The sequence below is a fragment of the Rhineura floridana genome, chromosome 8, assembly GCF_030035675.1.
Source record: "Rhineura floridana isolate rRhiFlo1 chromosome 8, rRhiFlo1.hap2, whole genome shotgun sequence".
NCBI lineage: Eukaryota > Metazoa > Chordata > Lepidosauria > Squamata > Rhineuridae > Rhineura > Rhineura floridana.
Window position 1 is genome coordinate 115631963 of NC_084487.1, and position 23708 is coordinate 115655670.

At 39.2% G+C, this 23708-nt stretch overlaps 1 protein-coding gene across 5 annotated transcripts in view; it reads right to left on the bottom strand.

Moving 5' to 3' along the window:
• Window positions 1-23708, bottom strand: part of CACNA2D1 (calcium voltage-gated channel auxiliary subunit alpha2delta 1) — a 621516-nt gene that overhangs the window by 14840 nt on the left and 582968 nt on the right. For 2 of the 5 annotated variants that reach the window (XM_061582170.1, XM_061582167.1), the window contains 11 exons: window positions 21760-21837; window positions 19823-19890; window positions 18700-18738; window positions 16177-16248; window positions 13550-13702; window positions 13274-13326; window positions 10826-10881; window positions 10609-10738; window positions 9539-9651; window positions 7894-7976; window positions 6243-6331 (listed from right to left, as the gene is read on the bottom strand). In XM_061582170.1, coding sequence (XP_061438154.1) covers window positions 6243-6331; window positions 7894-7976; window positions 9539-9651; window positions 10609-10738; window positions 10826-10881; window positions 13274-13326; window positions 13550-13702; window positions 16177-16248; window positions 18700-18738; window positions 19823-19890; window positions 21760-21837 — 934 coding nt within the window. Of the gene's footprint in view, window positions 1-2182; window positions 2199-6242; window positions 6332-7893; window positions 7977-9538; window positions 9652-10608; window positions 10739-10825; window positions 10882-13273; window positions 13327-13549; window positions 13703-16176; window positions 16249-18699; window positions 18739-19822; window positions 19891-21759; window positions 21838-23708 lie in introns of those variants that run through there. The other 3 variants (XM_061582171.1, XM_061582168.1, XM_061582169.1) reach the window with 2 other exon arrangements.

Consider the following 23708-nt stretch of genomic DNA (forward strand, 5'->3'; position numbering starts at 1 on the left):
TTTTCACACATATTGGAGATACAGGAGGTTGAAAACATATTGGCAAAACATCTTAAGAGTGATTAAGAATAAACATTTGTTGTTCTGTTAGTTGGCAACTTATTGTTGACAGCCAGAATTCTACTGGCAAAATTTTGGAAAAAACAGCTTATCTGAATGGCTGAGAAAAGTGTTGCAGACTACTTTAATGAATGCGTTAACATGTTCCAGATGGTTGTGGGATGGGAAGCTATGTTCAACCAGTTGTTTTTCTGAAACTCGGTCTCCTTTTATAATCTTTTGGGATGGAGTTAAACCTGAAAATAACATACGGCAAGGCACTTCAGTCATGATTTAATATTATTTTGGATACAATGTAATCTTTTTGTTCTTAGTTTAACTCTGTGTTGTTATTATGGCTTGCATCCAAATGTGTTTTTGTGGGAGCAGAACATGCTTTCTCTCATGCAAGACAGGTCCACTGCTTTTTGACAAAGCTGCCCACCCACCTAACCCCCTGTCCCCCTCCCTGTTGTTCTCCTGAGGACTGTGGAACTTTTAACGGTATAGGATGTAGTGCAGGAGGGGAGAGTGGCAGTGGGTTCCTGCCTTGCACAAACAGAAGTGCTTTCAGCTTATCTAAAAGCACCTTTGGATATATGTCTATATGAGTAATGTTATTTTTTTTTCTGTCCCACTTTTTATTTTATATGCCTTCTTTTTTAAAAAAAATTACTAAATGTTATCCTTCACAGTTCTTAGAATGTTTTGCCATTTTTTTTAAAAAAAATGTTCTAAATAGCAAATGAATTTATTAAAGAAATTTGCAAATCTCCCTTTCACTAAAAGTGGTATGTGCTTTCGATGATGGAGATAAACATTCACATGTAAAAAAAGAAAGCATTTGAAGATTTATATGACAAGTAGGAATGGCCTGGCCCAAATAAGAATGAAATAAAGAATTTGAGACATGTACAAGGAAATATCTGTCAAGATAAGAAACAAAGTATGTCAGAAGAACTAATTTCTACTGTGCCTTTTCTCCCCACTGGAGTACTTTTGGAATAATCTACAAAAATATTGCTTCAGGCTTTTGTTGTTTACATGGTTGTTGTTGTTTTGAAGAAAATACACAGGGATGACAAAATCTAAAAGACGTTTTCTCAGGTATACGAATTCATAGAAATCAGTTCAAAATATTTATCTGGAAGGAAATGTTTTTGCCAAGAGAACCTGATTCTCAGCTCCTTGAAATGTTGAGAATTTGTCTGCTAGTGTTTTCAATTCAATATTAAAGGATAAAACTTTCTAAAATTCATATATTTCACTATTTTGAGTTTTCTACCAAGTTAGGTGGTCTCGGAAAGCAGAATACCAAAAGGTTTTACAAACTGAAACATGCGGAATGCCTCCAGAGGCACAGGAAGCACAAGTCTTTATCCACTCAACTGGGTTTGCAGTTCTTTCCAATATTCCTAATATTCATAGACTGGGCGTAGGATGGGGTTTTGGAAGGGAACATCAATAGACTGGGCTACCCTCAGGGAGAACTGGGTCTCTTAAGCTATCCTAGGGGAATGTAGACTCACTCTGAAGCAGGGCTGCTTCTAGATTTCAGGGTGCATTGTGCAAAATGTTATTAGCTGGCTGCCTTCAGTGGGCCTCCTCATAGCCTTACCAGGCCAGGCTGGTAATGATGGGATGGACACCCAGACAACTGGTTCCATATGGCTATACCAGTTCTGGCCACCATTTTGGCTATACCAGTTCCTGCCACCATCTCTACCAACTAGAGATGGGGGAGAAATTTGATTCAGTTTGCATTTAAAATGCATTCAGAAATTTGCACTTTCTGAAACAGTATGAGAACCGAAACACAGCCATCCTTCAAAATTTTCACATCTGAATTTTGCAATGCAGTTCTCCAGCCATTACAAAAATGCATATACTAAGGACAATTGTGCAGAAAATGAATATATTAGTGAAAATAATATACAAAATGCATTATATTAGGAGGAACTGCTTGCAAAAATATTAATCAAAACTGCATATAAAATGTGTTTATTATGAGAAATTCACACTAAAATGAAGTATTTTCATGAGGATTTAATCACAAATTGCTGCAGAAATGCGGAGAACTGAATTTGTGATTGGAATAATGTAATGCAGTCTGCTTGTGTCAGGCAAGCAATCTGGACGGCAGCCTGGCAGCAGCAATTCTAAGAAGAGAAGTTTGGAAGAATTCAGAAATAACACTTGAATAACAACCACCACCACTTGCGCTTCCTCCCAAAGGACCCAAGGGTGGCAATACAAATATTTTCTTTTACACAAATAATTATACAAACATTCTGAGAACTTTTTAGTTTTTAACCAAACATGGATTTTCTCTAAGTGAATGTGTCCCCTGGAACGGTTTTTATGAATCATATAGAAGTCAAAGACTTTTACTGTCATTACTGATTTTTTTTTGTTTTTGTTTAGGAGGGTTTAATTTGCCCCACAACATAGTGACTTATCTCTTTTCACCAACTTCTTTAAAATCATCCGTATGTGCTGCAGTGACCCTTATAATTATTCATCACACTGAGTGAAGTCCATGGAAATTGCTGTTGTGATGTCTCTGTTGCTTTCATTACACGTGCCACCTGAAAACATTACCTGGCCATTTTTAAGTACTCCACAACAAATCTGCCTTGTTTCCCCTACGCTATCTGACCTTTCACCATAAACGTAGATGTTGCTAGTGAATGACCTGGAATCATCTGATACTGTAGCACGCTGAAGTTAATTGTGCATGGACTGAATCAGGATCTGCACAAGGGAGGTAACTGGAATGCTATGTAAGCTGCTCTGAGCTTTTCAGAGGAAGAGCAGGATTCAAATAAAATAAGCAATAACTCCCATCTGAGTTCTTAGGCTTGTTCTTAGGCCCACAGATGGAGGGATTACCAAAGTGTAAAAGAAAGCCTTATGTTCTCCCTTCACCATCTTGGAGTGGAGTATGCACTCACAGACACCATGCCAGGCCATTGTAGGTAATTTGGAGGTGGGCTTGTTAATTTGTCCTTGATTGAGCATAACAGGGAAAGTTGCCAGAGGATATCGAAGTGTTGCACATTAATGGCCTGCCATAAGATTTGAACATTTTCTGATGAGCATACACAAATGGAGATGGGGAAGGGGGGAGGATAGGACTTTGTTATGGCCTAATATTGTGAGAGTCCTGCGTACAGGTTGCTGTGCTAGTTCAGGGGAAAATGAGCACAGTATTTTTTTTTAGTTTTCATGCCCTGAGACTAAAGGATGTCTATAGATCTATTTAGAATATAATGTAAAGGTATGAAATGCTAGCTAACAAGCTGCGAACAAAACTTAGCTACGTGCATCAAGGGAAACAAATGCCAGAAATAAATTTATTTCGAGGTTTTTTCCATATGTTGAAGAAACACTGCATCTCTACAGATGGACATCAGATAGCCAAAAATATATCTGTAAATAACTGAGTTCATTTTCCGGTAACCTTTCTTAGGAAGTGTGTGTGCACATGTGTAGATGTGCGTGTATGCACATATACAAAGCACATACAGAAATACCATTTCCACTTTTATGATTTTTCTATTTTCAGTACAGTTAAGAAATGGCCATGATGATGTCTCCCTCTAGTGGTACTCTGGGAAGATAAGGTGAGATTAAGGACAGATGTGACATGTTTAGAGCAGTAAGGCTGCTCTGGAAATATCTTCATTACTTTCAGTCCAAATGTACCTTTTTTCTCCAGGATTGATCTCTGAAAACTGGAGTTCCGCAACTCTAGATTAGTTGGCAACCCTCCATTGCTTTCTTGGAGCAGTTTTGAACCTTCAAAAAGTTTCATTTTTAAACTAATAAATGTGACAAACTAAATGTCCATACAGGGTTTTAAAAATGAAAAACTCCTCCCTTAAGTATGTAGGGAGGAACCCACTATGACTAGACAAGCATTTCGTTTGCTGGTATCAGTTTGCACAGAAGCTAAAGAATTTACTATGAGATGTGTTTATCCATCTTCACCCCAGTTCAACAGTCATACTGATGATCAAATCTTCTCCATTATAGGGTCTATATAGCAGGCTATATAGATACATATGTCAACATGTAGTAGCCCTGGTTGCTCAAGGCATCATCTGACACCGAATGATGCAGCAACTATGTTGAAGCTAAACTGGACTGAGTCTGATGAATGGCTGGGATGGGAGATTGTTGAGGAACCATGCATTCCTAGACTATCCTTTCTTTAACTAACAAAAATATATACTGCTTAATAAAAAAAACATCTCTAAGCAGGTCATAAGAAAATACCAATACAATCAAAAGACAAAACAAAATCATCAAAATATAGATAAAATCAACAGTCAATCAAAAAATACATAATAAAATTACATATCTGTTTTTCTTTAAGCACACCAGGAAGAATATGCAACATTAATTTAATTAATAAAGAAATAGGTTATTAATCTGTAACAACTTGTAGCTGCGACTAGCATGTATTGAGATGGCCATAAGTGTGCTGGAACCAGAAGCAAAACTAGGCAGATATTTTGGAGCAGTTGTGGTGGTACATAAAAAGGCCAGGATATGCTGAGCTCTGGAGAATATGACCTTAGCACATGGCAACTATGGCTGGAAGTTCATGTGCTTACCAGCTGATGATCCAAATCCCATGATGGAGGATGCAATTATTTCACCATACCATATTGTATAATGTTGTACGCAGCAGCATGTACACACATAGGCCTGATTCAACCAGTGTTTGCCTCCACTTTTTGAGGAGGAAGAAATGTATGCTTCTGCACAAAGAAGACTATGTGAAGCACACAGTTCACATGATGCATTAGATTTGGGGTGGAAGGAGAGAGACACCTGTTCCTCCACTAGAGAAATGGAATCTCTACCTGATCAGTGTATGAGTTATTAATTCATTTGGGCTGTAGGCTTGAGGTGGGGTGGAAAGAACCGAAGGCAGCCACCCCCACAAAGACCATAGGATTTCAGGGTTAGCCCTAACTGAAGAATGGTTTTTGCTTAGCTTGAGACTGAGGTAGTTGAAAGTGTCTGACCTTATTTATTTATTTTTATTTAGTTGCATTTCTAAACCGCCCTATAGCTAGCAGCTCCCAGTACCTTGTCTATTAAACATACCATTGTCTATTAAACATACCATTCTCAAGGACTACTACTCTGTGCTATCCACAAATACAGGATTTTCAAGGTGGAATGGCATGTTATCCTGGCAAACATATGTCTTAGCACAATCTGTCAGTAGACATGAATGTAAGGGGGTATTTTCTAGGGAGAATCAGCAGGAGGGGTTCTTAACTCTTCCACCCTGCTGATTAACACCACAGATTCTCCCTTGGAAGGTGCACCCTTCAGCCAGGCTTTTTCTGGCCTCACAGCCCAGCTGCGGGTGGGGGGGAAGAATATAGGAAAAAACAGCTCTCACGGGAAGAGTGAAGCACTCACCACTCCTGCATTAGCCTTACAAAACAAGTACCAGGCTGAAAATCTTGCATTTGCTTTGTAATGTGTGGTCCTGCCCTGCGATTGTGAAAATGCAACAAGTTTTTTTAGTGAAAGAAAAGAAAGTGTACACACTTTTATGGAGTAACAGCTTTTCATTTTAGTTCAATGCTTTTAAATAGTATTTTTATATACTATTTTTGTTTGCTTGTTTTCTTTGTTAGGCTAACCTGTGCCCTCAGGTTGAGATTCTAAACATGATTTCAAAACAATGGGATTCATTCCTAAAGTTAACACACTGCAGAGAGTGGGGGTACCTGATATTTACTCTGGGATTCATGGTAGCTTATTTAGCTCACATCTTCAAGCTTCTGGGCATGTAGGCCAATTTAGACCTTATCTGTCCTCCCTAATTATCCTTGGGAGTGCAGTCTCTCTGCTCACTATGAAGAGAATAGAATGGCTACATTTACTAAATTAGCAACTAGAAAATTAAACTCTTTTCAAATAACTACAGTACGTCCCGTTCAGGAAAGGAAGATGTGATCTTGATGCTTGCTTCTAATCTCTTCCCAGGGGAAAACAGCATCTGAACAGGCCCAGTGTGTCATTCACCCCTTTTATGAAATAATAAGGCAATTTGCTCCAAATCCTTTCCCCCCACCACCCCAAGGTACTTGCTTAATACTTGCTTCTATGATATGCTAACAAAAATACTAAACTTTGAAAAACAAAACACAAAATTAGAGAAAGTAACTGACCATCCACACCACATGAAAACTTGCAGAAAAATGGAGATAGGAGCGGACATCATGGCACAGGCACGACTCGTTGTGCATATAGGCTGATCCTATTAATAATGGGCAAATAGCAAGTAGAGGAAAGGAAAGGAAACACAGAAAGAAACACATACAAGATGAGATTTCATGCAATTTGCTGGCAGTTAGCAGAGTTAATGTGAGAGCTTCAATCCAAGAGCAAGGAATTTTACAGTGAGAACTAACGTAAAGTTAACCAAAATATTACACTAGTACAACTACAGAAAACACAATTAACACAGATAATAGCACACCAAGCTAGTGAGCAAGACTCCTTGTACTTTCACACATGACAGATCCAGTGTTAAAGCATGGAGATGGCTAAGAGTCCTTTCTCCTGATATTTCTGCCAATTGTCTCCACCTCTCTTACTCAGATTTTCTTACAAGCACATTTTCTTACTGTTAAAATATGATGCTCCCATGTTCTCGATAAGGCAAAGATTTTTTTTAAAAAAAACTTATTCATTCATACCTAACAGAGCAATAAAAAAACCCCTTATGTTGGGCTCAGGGCCGGCACCAGACTACAGTGGGTCTTGAAGGCAGCAATCGGTAACAAAGCAGCACTGCTGCTGCTGCTGGGAGGGGGGTATATAGGCCTGGATGCATTAGTGTCTTATACTGCGTGCGCATGCATGCCATCTTCCAAGATTTACAAAGCAGTTGAGAGACTCAGTTGAGAGAAGGGGGCTGTTGAAAAAACGGGAGGCCGAGGAGCTATCTTTTTGCTAGTAATATTAAAATGAAAGGAAAGCCATGAAACCACGAGAGGAACACTGAGTTCTTCTGAGATACAGCTGTGGAGAGAGAGAACATGAACTACAGATTTTAGTGGTCTGTATATGCACACATGTTTGTGTATGGACATGCATGCTAAGCATTTGCTCATAAGTGCTTTTGTTTGAACACAGCATATGTGTTGTGGCAAAGCTCAATAGTCTGGGCCAGTTTAGGACACTGGAGCAACGAAATGATGTCCATTTGTGTCAACACACTAGTATAGCAGCTGTTACAACAAATTTACTTATGAATGTTTTTGTAAGATCAGGGATGCGGAAACTGTGGCCCTCCAGAGATGTTGTCAGAACTCCAGCTTCTATCATCCTTGACCTGGCTGGGACTGATGAGACTTGAAGCCCTACAACATCTGGAGGGCTACAGGTTCCCCACAGCCTACTTTAGGTCTTCTAGATGTGCTACAAGCTGTGAAAATTGGATCCAGGCAACTACGCTGCACCTTCAGGACAAACAAACAAAAAGCCACAGAGCTTTAAAGGCAATTTTTCAAAGATTCTGAAGTCAAGTTTGCCAAGGTTATTTTGCCACCATGATACACAGATTAGAGTGCCCTGCTTTTTTTAAAAAAAAGATAGGAATCATGTGTGAAAGAACAGTAATTATAGCAAAGGCAACTCAGAAAAAAGCAGCTGTTAATTTTATGTTAATTTGGGAACACTTAAAATAGAGTGACTATGGTTCAGACTCAAAAGTAAGGTTAACATCCATGGGCATTTCAGGATGCAAACTATTCTTTAAAAAACGTTCTAGTGCAAGGAAGGCACTACCTCTATTTCTCAGAAAATCAAACTTACATCAACATCGTCATCAAAGCAGACATCAGGTCCTTTTCTGTATCTGGGTTGTTGAACCATTTCGCAGGGGTTAGGTCCTTCATCTAAACTTTAGTTAAGGAACACGGATAATAGAATTCTCACTTTTACTTAGTTAAAAACATCACAGGCAATCTAAACTGGAAGAAACAAAGAGAGTGTGTGAAATTCCAGAGTATGAACTGGGAATGATGTGTGGGTGGTCCAGTATAAATCCACCAGAAATGCCAATGACATGCTACAGAATACGCCTGCCAAAAAAACCCATTGTATTGCCTTGTCAACAGTGCAGTACTTGCTGCCCTTCAGGTCCAGCTTCCAGCTCAGTTGAGATAGGGATCTAAGGATAACACAACCTACAGTATAAGCCTAGATTTGAGAATGGCTGTCCTCTGCAGTTGTAGGCAGGGCTGGTGCCAGGTATGGCTGGGCCTTTGGGCACCAGCCTGCCCCAGGCCCACAGTATCATAGCCCAACCCCCCCTTACAGGTGGTGCAGGGCTAATAATCCTGCCTGCGTGTCCCACCTACCTCTCCTGTCCCTATGAATTGCATGCACACTGCACGTGCATACCTGTCATCTTGGTTGATGGCAAGAATGTGCATGCAGTGCATGTCATTCACAGGGACAGGAGAAGTAGATGCAGCATTCATGCGGGCTTATTGAAACCCATACTAACGGTAATGGGGTGTGTGCTCCCTCTCCGCGATCCACCAATGCTGCCATGGATTGCAGACTGGGAGTGCTACCCTCTCACACTAAGGAGGGACCCTTGCTAAGGGCCTGGCCGCCTCTGGTGCTGGCCGTGGTGCTAGGCCATGGCAGAGAATTTGAGACTATTTTTTTTAAAAATGGCTGTTACCAGACCATGCAATTTTAGCTTTCCAGATTTTGTTTTTGGCTCAACTGATTTTTTAAAAAATGATATTCTATTGTTTCTGAAATATTATGGAAATGTTGAAATTATGTATTGAAATGCATTATATTATTGGTATTGCTATTCAAATGCTTATTGTTCATTTTTTTAAAATAAAAATTTATGTCAAATGCAGGTGGGAGGAAAAGACAGCTTGGAGAGGGATTTGAGTTGTCCCAACTTGAAGAGGGAGATTATTGGGGCTGAAATATCAAGGGAAAGGGTGGGTGTATGGAAGCTAACTTAAAAGTGAGGACAGTAAGTGAGACTTCCATGTTTTTACTGCTTACATGGCATGGGAAACGATGTCTGAAGATCGTCACTACTTGATAGTGATGAATCAATGGTATGCTACTTTGCCACACATTAATTCTTGCATGAATTATAAAACATGGACATTTTAAGTGTGTTAATCATTCTCCTAGGTATTTTTGATCTTAGCAATATTATGATTGTGTTATATATTAAGAGTATACAAGCAGGGAGTTTTGTGTGGGGCACCAGTCTCACAAGTGATATTATCTGAGTAATGGAAGAAATACATACCTCTGTTGTTCCACCACTCACAGAAAGACTGTTTTGAGCCGCAAAATATATGTACAAACTGGTGCAGATTTTAGGAGCAGCTGAGAATCAGATAAAGGGAGTTCTACAAAACCTTATTTTGTAAGCAAACACAAATTCAGTGTAAAGTTAAACTTCAAAGGATACCAGGCTTCTCTGCTTGCATCAGTGGCCTTGTATCACAGTGTCGGCACATATGTTTGGTGTCACTCATTATGAATACTAAATTTGTATTGGAAATCTTCTCTGCATGAAAAAGTCTGCAAACAAAAATGCAACACAGCACAAGATGTAATGCAGAGATTAAACAAACAAGCAATTTTCTCTAGCTATTTTGGAGCACCAGGTAATGAACTTGCTATTTACAACTCCAAAGACTCGCAGGCTATGGTCTGAAGACACATAAAGCCAGCTCCCTGGTTAGGTCTGGTCAGTGCCTGGATGGGAGACTGCCTAGGAACCATATGTACGCCGCCTTGGTTTCATAAAAAAAGAAAGGCGTGGTATAAATGTAATAAATAAATAAATGCAACTTTTGTTCCAAAACCTACAAATAATATGATTTTGTGCAGAGATCATCCTTTCTCAATGGACAGTGAAAAGAATCTGCCTTCTGCTTAACAGAATCCAACCCTCTGTTCCTGAGCACTATGCAATATAGATTATAAAACATATGATAAACATTACTACTGAATTATAGCACTGTAAACTCATCTCTGAGTGCCTTTACCAGCTGACACACATTATGTGGCAACAAGGGAAATAATCTTTTCTGTGGTGACACCACAACTGTGGAATATCCATCCCATAGACTTATGACTTGCACCAAATACTATAATATTTTCAGTGCAAGGTTTAAACCTTTTTATTTGCCCAAGCATTTTAAGTGTTGGTCCGTTAACTGCTTTATTGTTTCTGTTGTTTTAAAATGTGTTTTATTAGATTGCGTGTGTATGTGGGGTATTTGTATTACTGTATTTTATAGTGGCATGATTTGTTGGTTATGCCTTTTGTATCCTGTCCTGGTATCCTTAAGGATGAAGGGTGGATTAAAATATTTTAAATAAATAAATACAATGCACCCATATCTATATCTAAGTACTTAATTAAAGATTGTTAACCATGAATCATTCAGCTGTTTCTTTAATATCTGAAATACTATTAAGAAAGCTCTGAAGACACTTTATACAATTTTGAAATTCTAAGGAAATACCTACCTAGAACAGTTTATACAATCTAAAATGCCATAAAATGATTTTTCATCATTCCCAAAGAAATACTGTGTTTGTACTGTAATGCAGCTCTGTTTTGATGGGATTGCACTGAAGTCTTCATCTTCCATTTCCACTATGAGAAAGAGAACATTTTCAGCTCTATGAGAAGCTGCAAATGCAAAAGCAAGTAGAATTCTCTTACATCCGATTCTTCACTTACCTGCACCAAGAAAATGTGGAAATGTCAGGCCCAACAAGAGCTGCTGCAAGATAGACCTGGATACACAAACAATTGCACAGAAAAATAATAATTGCAGAAATGTTAGTTATGGCAACCACAGCAATGAAAAATTATTGTCTTCCATGTGGTTCTAATTCTGTGTATTGTTCTGCAATGCTGCTACCTAACCAACAATGGAACAAGAGAATCAGGAGTTGTGCCAAAGAATAGTACCTAGGTCAAATAGTCCTTAGATCTAGGAGTGGGGCATGCATCACACTTTTGGCAAGAGTTTTTCTTCCCATCACTTCTTCACCTAAGAAATATTTTACAGAGATACTATCTGAGTGTACAAAACTCGCCCAACCACCCCCCGGTACCAGTATGTGTAAAATTGGCTTGAAAAATAAGCAGTTATTTCTCCCCACAGTGGTTTGTCCTATGCTGGGAGGTGCGCAGGTTGCATGCAAGCCAGTTTCAAATTTTCCATAATAGGGGAGCAGTATCCTTCTGAACAAGGAAGTATGGTAGATTAAGAAAACAAAACAAATGTGTGATTATATTTATGAGCAACACAAGTAAAGGGGCTATAGGTAAATGTTATGATATAGTTTTGGACAGAAAACAAGCAGTAGCGTTTATGAGGAAATGAGAGATATAGGAAGAGAGATAAATATGGAACTCAGTTATGGGCTTACACTCCCTCAAAACTGATATAGGCTGACAAAGGAAAATTACAAAATATTGTATGAATGGTATTTAACACTGTATAAATTGAATATAATATACAAAATTGGCAAATGTAGTTGCTGGAGATGTGGGAGAAGAAAAGTTGGTTTTAAGCATATTTTGGGGAATTGCCACTCAAGAATCTTAGGCTTTCATATATCTCAAGACCCCAAAATAATTTTGCTTAGATATTAAAAAAAAATACAGTTCCATAAAGAGATTTAGAAGTAGCAATAATTTATTTATAGCAGCAAAAAATAATCATAGCTAAAAATTGGAGGGAATATCCACTGCACCTTTCTTTAGAGGAATTGAGGAAAATATGGTCAATTGTGGTAATGATTAAATTAACATATTATAAGAAACTTCAAGTTAACCAACCAAACAGATTTATTGAAAATGGGCTTTATTTTTGATGTTTTGGAACAATAAGCATCAGGTAGTATAGCTTGAGCACATGGGGCCACATGTCTGCTGTAACAGTCCCAGAAGGCAGAGATTTGCAACTTAAACAAATGGTAGGGTTCTCAAGTTTTCACTCCAGTTAAAACTCTAGAAGTGCATTCCTGTCTTGTTTGAAATATAGTATTGAAATATGCTTCTGATGGCATCTTGCCTGTTAATTGTGACGTACTTTTTGTATTTTTATTCTTTTGTAAACCACCCTAGAATCATATTCTGATATAGGGTGGGATAAAAAGGGGTTTGTTTTCTTCTGTGCTTCATTGTTTATGTATACACACACACACAAAGAATTCTCTCCTCTTCACTTTCCATTTATACAATTGGCAACAGTGGTGATATATAAATAAACCCCATTTCCCTCTTCCCACTGCCCCCCGTCACTGACATTTGTTAAGCTCTGTGTCCAAGCATATTTGAATAAGGTTTCATCTTCCCCAATCCCCAATGTTTTGCAGATACATATTAAACAGTTTACAGTAGTAGTTCACACATATGCTAATTTGCCTGTTCTGGAAGTATATAAAAAAATGAAGAAATATTAAGAAAAAGAAAAAATGAGGAGGGAGAGACAGAAAAGGGGTGAAAGAAAAAATATGTTAATAATGTAGTGAGGTGGACAGTTTATGTTACATTGCATCTTTCTAAAACTTATCAGCAATAAGCAACTCCAAGAATAAAAGAATGGGTAGAAAAATTGTGAGAATTTGCCATAATGGCTAAACTAACACATTAAAGTTACAGATCATAAACAGAGATGCAACAGTTTTGCACTAAGGTGGCATAATGTAACTGAATACTGCAAAAGCTCGAAGTTGATACTGGAAAGAAACCATTGGTTGATAATGTTTTGAAGCATAAGGCTTAGAACGTAAGTAAATAGCCTGGTATTTAATTTCAGTACATACTAGTGGTATTTATTATGGTGTCTCAAATTGGACATGTGAAGTTTTTCCTTGTATAAGAGCATATTTATATTTATCTTCCTATATTATGTGTTACTGATGAAAAAATAAAGAAACATAGGAGAAAAAAATAAAACTTATCAGCAACCTTTGGAAGAAGATTTTTTGTAGCTTTGTTTTGCTATGATGTGGGGCTGCTTTTTATCCAGCTAGTAATTCTGCATGATAATCCTGAACAAGAAGAATGAGGAGGGAAATCTCAGAGGGCAAATTCATTCTGCATAGAAGGCTTGGTCAAGACCTCCATGCAGTTCAAAAGTATAACAAAACCTACCTGAAAAGTTCAACTTACCAAGCAGCTGCAGAGGCCCACCACCCCAGATGTAAAATATCTGCTATTGTAGGCTAGAAAGAAAAGATTATGAATGTAAGGTTAGAAGAATCTCTGAACAATGGATAGCCAATGTGATCTCCTTGTACAACTCCTGCCATTCCTGAGCACTGGCCTTGCTGGTGGGAGCTGACGGGAGATGGAGTTCAACAATATTGGGTGGGTACCATGTTGGCTACCCTGGTCTAAACACATGTAGGGGTAACATGGACTGGGAAAGGGCAAGAGGATACTGACCACATAAACAGAGCAGAGTCCGGCTCCTTGCTTTGGTTCTTCTTCTGGATCACACACAGACTGATAGTCGTATGACTTGTTAAAGGCATATAAGGACATATTGATGAGATTTCTCATGAGGCCTGGGTCAATCTCACCAAAGAATTTTCCAATCTAATGCAGAAAGAGAGATTGTTTAAAAAAGAAAAAGAAAAGAAACGTTGCTTTTTCAACCATACTGGGAGTTGCTGTTTTTTGTGCTTCTCTATTAACAAATAATGCAACAGGCAACACTTTGGGTGAAATATGGCTGAGAATGCAGAGCTTTCTGCTGATATTCAATCATATTCCATCAGAACTGACTGTAGCATGGCAATGAATTATTACATATGGCAGGCATTTTGTCCAGGTAAAAAAAGACGTGAAAAAGAGATTCTGTGACTGATTGGTCAAGGACATTTTTCTTCGAAACCTGAATACAAAAGATGGTAAAATGCTGCTTTCTGACTACAGACTAAGTTAACCTCTTCTCTAGAGGCGTACAAGTCCTAGGGATGGAGCATTCTAAAAATCTCAGTGTTGGCTAATCCACACAGATGTTTTCTAATTCCTATCTCACTTCTTGAACTCACTTTGACTCAAGCCCCCCCCTTCTGTTAAAATACACAGGGTTTTTTTTACAGACAGTGTGCTGACATATCATATGCATTTAATGTGCACATAATGCAATGTACCACAGAAAAAGGCTATTGCTAGAACCAGTATCTTTGTGAAGTAAATGACACTAGCCAAATCTGTTAAGTATCTCTTTGTACAACTAATGAGTTGGCCAAATACAGGTGACTGATTGCCACAGAAGTTAATGGCTGGAAGGGGAGCCTCCTCAATGCCTTCTGGCTTTTGTTTTCCTGACCACAAGAACTGTTCAAGTCCATCCCCGTCTCTTGCCCTCCGTCCCAGGCAGTGACTTCTACTCCCCTCCCTCCAAAAACCATTCACAGCACTTAGGGCACCAAGGACTGGTTTTAGGGTTGCTAGGCCTACTCAGAGTAGACCCACTGAAATTGATTGTCATGACTAACTTAGGTCCATTAATTTCAACGGGTCTATTCTGAATAGATATTAGTTGGATACAACCCTTAGGCTCAGTCAGAAAACAGAGCAGGTGAGTTTTAATTTCAAAATTATATACTTTGATGGTGTGTGAAGCAAAAGCCCCTAACCTAGCATCAAACTTTATTTTCCCTGCCTTTGAAATTGTACATATTTTACACACATTGCCAGACAGATCATGTTGCCTGGGGCAAACAAGGTGGGGCAGTGGTGGGCTAAACACAGTGGAGGAGGACCAAGCTCAGGTGGTCCGATAATGGTTACAATATTTTGCATTATTCCCATGGAAAAAACATGTCTGTGTTACTTTTTTTTTTTTGCGCATCTTATTCTTGGACTCTAAAGAAAACCCCTGATACAAAATGAACAAAAGCAGGTGCTCAGTGCCGCAGACGATCTGACACGAGACTAACCTTAAGCACATCAAGGGCTAAAAAAAGCAGTGCATAAATGTTTTAAATAAACAAATAGATAAATAATGAGAGAGTAAATCCAGGTCAGAGGTGAGATTTGATGCTCCTTTCCAATCTTAAGTTCACTTCTCCACATTTCCACATCAGTTTGTAAAAAGAAAAACAGTCCTCATAAAAGTTCATCAGCACTTTACTGTGATTTCCTCCTAATCACATGTGAACTGAACTGAATCTCTCCCCTATCCCCAGCTACAACCCTGAACAAGATATAAGCCACATTCAGGCATTTGGAATCTCTTTCCATGGAAAAGATATAGAGCATGTGAGCTGGCTCTACCCCCTTTGCCTAAGACCTGTCCTCCTTGATCAGGAAGGTCTGGAGGAGGTTTCTGATGTGGGCAAGTCTTTAAATGTGCTTCACCCGGGGATGGGCAAATCTGTCAGTTTCTGTTTATTTTTCTAGTCCTAAATTCAGTTCTAACCTTTCCACATCAGTTTGTGATTTTTTAAAAAAAAGTCCTCATAAAAATTCATCAGCATTTTAGTGCTAATTCTTCCTAATAAACAAATTTTTGTATACAATTTTGCATAATATATATTTTCACATGGCAGTTTTCCCTAATATAATGCATTTTTATAATTTTTTAATTAATATATGCATTCTTATGCACATTTGACCTTAGTACATGCATTTTTACATTACTTGCCTAGAAAAACTGCATTACAAAATTTAGAGAAATACAAATTTTGAAGAACGTCTGTGTTTCAATTTGCATATATATATGAATTATGCAAATTAGGTAGGTTCACCTTTAAATGCAAAATGAATTGAATTTATCCTCCAACCCTAATTTCACCTAACACATGTACCTTCCCCCTTCAGATCTTTATGCTCACGAGTGGAGGGGGCAGGATTGTCTTGCATAGTCCTGCACCCTTGCCATGGACACAGATTCTGAATGACCTGTACTGAAGTGGGTAATACTGTCCATGCCAATTTGGTAATTATGAAATCTGAAGCCAATTTGGAATCTAAACTAAGCTTGTAATTGATTTGATTTGTTATGATCAACGTATAGTATGTTTTAAGAAGTTAGGCAACCTGATTTGTATCACACCTACCTCTTGCATATCCCATTCCTGATTTGTCATTAAAAGAAATCCTCCATCGTCAAGAATAACACAGTCAACATGCTACCAGAAGGAAAAGAAGGTGGTAAATAGAAAAAAAAACACCAGTTGGGATTTACTTTACAATCAGATACAAAATGGAAAATGGCAACACTTAATTCTTAATGTCAAAGTTTTAGAAAACATTAAAACATCTGATGACATATATGTTGTAGGATTATTAATTCCTAATCAGCAGGCACTATCATATTTTTTAAAAAATTGTTCCCTGTTCTCTTCTTGTGGTGCAGCCACCTCCAAGACATGGACTAAATTTTATTTTTATTTATTTTATTTATTGTACTTTTAGACCGCCCTTTAGCAACAAGCTCTCAGGGCGGTGTACAACAGAATAAAACCACATTAAAATACAGGTGAGTGAGGGTACAATACAGCAATAAAAACATTTTAAAAGCAAGGTGAAGACAAAGATTAAAATAAGATTACAATTAAAATTAAGATTAAGATTAAAATGCCTGGGCAAAGAGGTAGGTCTTTACCTGGCGCCGAACAGATAACAAAGAAGGCGCCAGGCGTATCTCGTCAGGGAGGGCATTCCATAATTCGGGGGCCACCACTGAGAAGGCCCTAGATCTAGTTATTGCTCTCCGGGCCTCCCTATGAGTTGGAACCCAGAGAAGGGCCTTTGACGTCGAGCGTAGCGAATGGGTAGGTACATAGCGGGAGAGGCGTTCCACCAGGTATTGCAGTCTGATGCCGTTAAGGGCTTTATAGGTAAGAACCAACACTTTGAATCTGGCCCAGAAACATATTGGTAGCCAGTGCAGTTGGGCCAGGACAGGTGTTATATGGTCAGATTTTTTAGTCCAAGTAAGAACTCTGGCTGCAGCATTCTGCACCAGCTGAAGTTTCCGAACCTTCTTCAAAGGTAACCCAACATAGAGTGCATTACAGTAGTCCAATCTAGAGGTTACCAGAGCATGGATAACTGTGGCAAGGTTCTCCCTGTCCAGATAGGGTCGTAGTTGGGCTACCAGCCGAAGCTGGTAGAACGCATTCCATGCCACCGAGGCTACCTGAGCCTCCAGTGACAGGAGCGGATCTAATAAGACCCCCAAACTACGGACCTGCTCCTTTAGGGGGAGTGTAACCCCATCTAGGGTAGGTCGGACATCAACCATCTGGGCAGAGAGCCCCCCACCAACAGCATCTCAGTCTTGTCGGGATTGAGTCTCAGTTTATTAGCTCTCATCCAGTCCATTATCGCGGCCAGGCAGCGGTTTAGTACATTAACAGCCTCACCTGAAGAAGATGAAAAGGAGAAGTAGAGTTGCGTATCATCAGCATATTGCTGGAAACGCACTCCAAATCTCCTAATGACCTCACCCAGCGGCTTCATATAGATATTAAAGAGCATGGGGGACAGAACTGAACCCTGCGGGACCCCATATTGGAGTACCCAGGGACTCAAGTAATGCTCCCCAAGCACCACCTTCTGGAGACGATTCTCGAGGTAGGAGCACAGCCACTGCCAAGCAGTGCCTCCAATTCCTAAATCCGCAAGTCGCCCCAGAAGGATACCATGGTCGATGGTATCAAAAGCCGCCGAGAGATCAAGGAGAACCAACAGAGTTACACTCCCTCTGTCTTTCTCCCGACAGAGGTCATCATACAGGGTGACCAAGGCCGTTTCTGTACCAAACCCCGGCCGAAAGCCCAATTGAAATGGATCCAGATAATCAGTTTCATCCAAGAGAGCCTGGAGCTGGCGAGCGACCACACGCTCTAGGACCTTGCCCAGGAATGGAACATTTGCTACCGGTCTGTAGTTGTCAAGATTATCAGGGTCCAAGGAGGGTTTTTTTAGGAGCGGTCTCACCACCGCCTGCTTCAGGCAGGGTGGTACCACTCCCTCTCGTAAAGAGGCATTAATCACCTCCTTGGCCCAGCCGGCTGTTCCATTCCTGCTAGCTTTTATTAGCCATGAGGGGCAAGGATCCAGAGCAGAAGTGGTCGCCCGCACCTGTCCAAGCACCTTGTCCACATCCTCGAGCTGTACCAAATTGACACCACTAGTTACTACAATAAGATATAAACTAAGCATGACTTAATAGAAGGAGACAACCTGCAGCTGTGACTAGTTCCGACATAGAAAGCATCAAAGAGAAGGGACTGCATTGAATTTGTGGCTCCAAAGGTCATCAGTAGCTAGATTGTTCATGAAGGGATTTTTGAAAGTCTGAGTTTAGATACGATTGCACATAAAAGTGCTGTGGGTGGTGCAAAGAAAGCAGGTTTTAATGACAGTAAGATAATAATAATAATAAAATGCTTTTCATTTACATAGTGCATCTGAGTGTTCAAAGCAAATATATTATCCTGTTGTAATCCTTACAACAACCCAGTAAGATAGGCCCAGTAAGATAAGCTGGCAAGGAGATCACCCTGTAGAGGAGTCACCCACAAACATGGATTTCTTATCTGCAAATGATTTATTACTAAACACATTCTTACCCGACTGTTCCTTTCACATCCGCACAGTTCGCTTTTGCACTGAAAAAAAATATATATAATGAAACTTGTGAAATCTGTTCTTAAGGAAAAAGTAACAACATTTAAAACTAGAGTTGTGCTCATGTTGCTTTTGTAACCAAGTCAAATGTCAAGTGTTTTTTCAAAATCCAACGTTCATCAAAGTTCCCCACTATTCCTCAACCCTCTGGGTAAACTACCACTATAACATTTACTATACCCATTTTCAAGATTACAAAATCCTTAACTGAAATCTAACAAGCCGTGCGTGTAGTAGCAGATGAAATGCTTGCAGCAGTTGTCCATTATTTATTTAATTCATTCATAATTTTGTTGCCTGCTTTTCAAGAAAAAACCCACCTGCCAAACACCACAAAAATCTCAAAACAATTATTTCAAGACACTTCTAAGAGCTAGGAAAATGAACACTAACACAACGTAATACAAAATTATCAAAAACAGGCAAAAATATTATTGCAACTCTGGTTAAGCTAAATGACATGATAAAGAGGATACAATCGTCTTTAACGTCTGTTTAAAACCTGAAAGGAATTATTACTTTCTTCACAGTAAGCACAACAAAACTGACTCAAGAGATTAAATGAAAGGCTTATGGGCCATAGCCAGAAATTTCCCTCAGCATAACCAAACTTTGGATGACAGTCACATATGCTGGGAAAAGAATTGGCAAGATGGATTTCTGGCTAGTCTGTCCCTCACTTTTACCACTCTTGCACAAGCATCCCTTTCTTCACCTTGAAAGGGATGGTCAGTGAGTTAGATATCCCCCCACCTCCGCCAGCTGCTGCTTTCCCCCCCTTCACAGTGCTTGAAAAGCAGAGCAAGGAGAAAGAGATGATGGAGCAGTGGGGGCTCAAGGTTTGGATCAAGCAAAACCCTGTTCAGTCAGAGGCATTTGATGTCACTCTGTTGGATGCCAGTAACAATGTCTATCGGACAACTTTCTGCCCATTTATTTATGTATGAATGCTTGAATCAGTATTTCTAGCTGGCTACTGAGCTGCAGAGCAAGGGCATGCAATAAAATAATCCAGGTTGTTATTTCAAACAGCAATGCTCAAAAGAAAACCTGTAAATTCCTTACCTGATTCTTTGTAGTGATTTTGATGAAATTATCCATCCAGGTGGTCACATTGATTTTTACTCCAACAACTAACAGGAAAAGAAAGAAAGAAAGAAAGAAAGAAAGAAAGAAAGAAAGAAAGAAAGAAAGAAAGAAAGAAAGAAAGAAAGAAAGAAAGAAAGAAAGAAAGAAAGAAAGAAAGAAAGAAAGGGTAACAATAAAATGCAAACTTACAACATTTCCTAATAGTCAACTGCAGAATGTATAACCTGGGCTCAATTGTTGGTCTCCAGAATGTTTTTTCTGAATTATTTTTTAAATTTTCTTTAATTTATGAATCACTTTTTATGAAGTCTCTCAAAGTGACTTAACAAAAAAAATCAAATATATTCAGATACAATTTCAGATATATAAATAATATCAAATCCCAGAGAATGGGATAAAAATCTCCACTTAAAATGTGTGTTGAAAATGGAAGGTTTCCAACAGGCCTTGAAAAGACAATAGAGAAGCACCTATCTGATATGCAATGGGAGGGACTTCCAAAGGGTAGGTGCTGCCACACTAAAGGTCCAATTCTGGCATTGTATAGATTGGACCTTTTGATGCGATGTTATGGTGGCCCTCTCCTACAGACAGCAGTGATTGGTTGGGTGAGATGATCTTTTAGTTATCTTGGCCCTAAGCTGTATAGGGCTTTGAACACCAGTACCAACATCTTGAAGTTAGCCTGGTAGATAAGTGACACCAGTACAATTCTTGCAGTAGCACAAAGCATGATGGCAATAGTACGCCCCAGTGAATAGCCAAGACGTGACATTTTGTATTAGCTGAAGTTTCTAGGCCAATCTTAGGGGCAACTTCACACACACATTGCAGTACTCCCACCTGGGAATTACCATTACATGGACAACAGTAGTTAGGTGATCTTGGTCTACAAATGGCCATAGCTGTCTTACCAGGCAAAGCTGATATAAGGCGCTCCTAGGTACTGAGGTCACCTGGGCCTCTAGTAACAATAATGGATCTAGAAGCACCCTAGACTACGAATTTGCTCCTTTAGGGGGGAATGATCCCATCCAAAGCAAGCATTTGATCAAATATCCTGACTCTAGAACTGCTCAGCCACGGCGCCTCCATCTTGCCAGGATTTAGACTCAGTTTTTTCACCCTCATCCAAACATGTACCATGCACTGGTCCAGGGCTTGCAGAGCCTCTCCGGATTCAGATGTTACAGATAAACAGAGTTGGGTATCATCAGCATACTGATGAAGCCACACCCCAAATCTCCTAATGACCACTCCCAATGGCTTAATATAGAGTAGATACTATTAAACACCTATATAGCGCTTGCGACAATTGGGACAATTTAACATCTAAATAGCATTGGGGACAAGAAAGTACTCTGTGACACCCCACAGCACAACTGCCAGGGGCGCAAGAAATAATCACTCAATACTATTCTCTGAAACAAATCCTAGATATAGGATCAGTATGACTGCAAAGCATTGTCCTCAATGCCCATCTTTCATGGAGTCAGTTCAGGAGAACACCAAGGTCAATGGTATCTAAAGCCACTGAGAGATCAAGTAAGAACAACAAGATTGCATTTTCCCTTTCCTTCTTCCAATAAAGGTCATCCATCAGTATGACCCAGGCCAATTTACTCCCATAACCACATCTGAACCCAGAATGAAATGGGTGAAGATAATCAGCTTCATCCAAGAGTGCTTGCAACTATCCCACCACAACCTTCTTAATCACCTTCCCTAAAAAAATAAAAACTAATAAATAATGTTATTAAGAAATCTGTGAGAACTTTAGAGTGGCCAAAGACAGAACCTGTTTTACAAGAAAGCTAGGTCACATAGGTTTGTATTGTACATTACAATTTCTAATTGCATTATACTATGTCCAATAACAACTGACCAGAAATATCAGTATTATTTCTTCCTACCTGCAGGTTTCAGAAGTTTTCCACCAACTGTTATTTTCACAGCCTTACTGACCATAATGCCATCTTCAGATATACTTTCTGAGATATAGAAAAAAAGATAACCCAAATTTAATAGATGACTATGAAACAATCTTGCTGTGTACCAATTTTCAAAGAAACCAAATTAATTGGGTTATAACTAGTTGCACCAGTGAAAGGCATTTGTGCAACCAATCTTTCTCTTCCCCTCTGCCCTTGCAGCCCCTGTGCCTTGCCCCAAAGAGCTTCTGAGAGTTAGGGGTCCTCTGGAACGCTGTGGAGGTATTGTGTGGGGTTGCGGTGGGAGGGGGAAATGGACTAAATTTAGTAGCAGAGGTACCAGGTGCAAGCATGAAGAACCACTAGAGTATAGTTGCTTTGCTTGATTTTAGGTGGTTCCATCCTATCTTCTATCTGCCTTCTGTTTATTTTACTATTAGGAACACAGAAAGCTACCATACTACATCAGACCATTGGTCCATCTAGTTCAGAACTGTCTACACTCACTGGCAGTGGCTCACCAGGGTTTCAGACAGGGGTCTCTCCCAGTCCTTCTTGGTGGCTCTCGGGATTGAACCTGGGACCTTCTGCATGCAAAGCAGATGCCATCCACTGAATTATGGCCTACCATACAACCCACCATAAATCAAAGACTCAATCAATAGGATTGGCATCTGATGGTTCTTCATCAAATCAGGTGCTTGTTAACTTCAGTATGATCTTTTCTTTCTTTGAAAGGATTCACTACCTAGTAAATGTAAAGCATTTGGTACTAAACAATTATTCAATTGTAATAGAGATAGGGAAGGTTTGATATATCTCTCCACACGAGCAACTAATGTTAATTTTTCCTATGCAAGTCACCTTCCTGATAAAAGATAACAAGAGCCTTTGGTGATGTGGTTATATTAAAAACTTACAGGTTCCACAGCCAAACTCTTTTAACAAAGTTGAAGGATTACTAATTTTCAGCTACAAGGTGAGCATAGTTACTTATTGACAAAGACATTTTTGTAACTTTAGGTAAACCTAGTGATTGGATCAATTATACTCCATGACATAAACATTAAGGAGACATAGGTATTCTGGACTCTGGCCTACAACTTTTGAAACTTTGAGTTGCATCCAATGAAGTAAGTAAACAAATAAATATTAAGGAGATGACTTTTTGCAATAGTTGATACTTGTTTTTATTGTATTTTTAATGTTTTCATTGTATGGTTGTTGTTTTGTTAACTTGTTGTAAACCGCTTTGATGTTTTTAACATAATAATGGTATACAAATATTTATTTATAAATAAATAAAAACATAAATAAAGTCATCCCATTAGTACAGGGACTTCCATTTGCGCAATAGAATTTCCTTTTACTCTCTTCTCCCCATGCTGTTCTGGGCTTTCCCCCAAACCACCAGAGCAGATTTGGGGAGGGCACTGTGGGCACATGGGGAGATGAGAAGGAGAGGAAGTTCTACTGCACAAACAGAAGTCCTTGCACTAATGGGACAACTTTGTTTGGTAGAGCTCCTGATAGGTATCTTCTAGAAGCAGCGGTGTAAAACTGTAAATGCTTACAAAATTCTTCCCATCCAACTTTCTCCCCAGATTTTCGGATTCCAAATTACCTGATCTTTTTGTAGAGTGGCACCATTTGCAATCCATCATTCATCCATGCTGATTTCAGAACTTTATTCAAAGCCTACTGTACTCATGCAGTTTGCCAGTTTTCAATTTGTGTTTTTTCTCCAATGTCCAGGTTACCAGTAGAGCATGAGTGCATGTGTGCATTGAAACACCATGGAAAGGGAAATCTTGATGTGATTGCACAACTTCATCAAGATTCATTTGTGCACTATGATGTAATCAATGAAAATTTGCACATTGATGAAATTATCAGCATGGAAAGGATTCGTATATAGGTCTGTTTGCAAT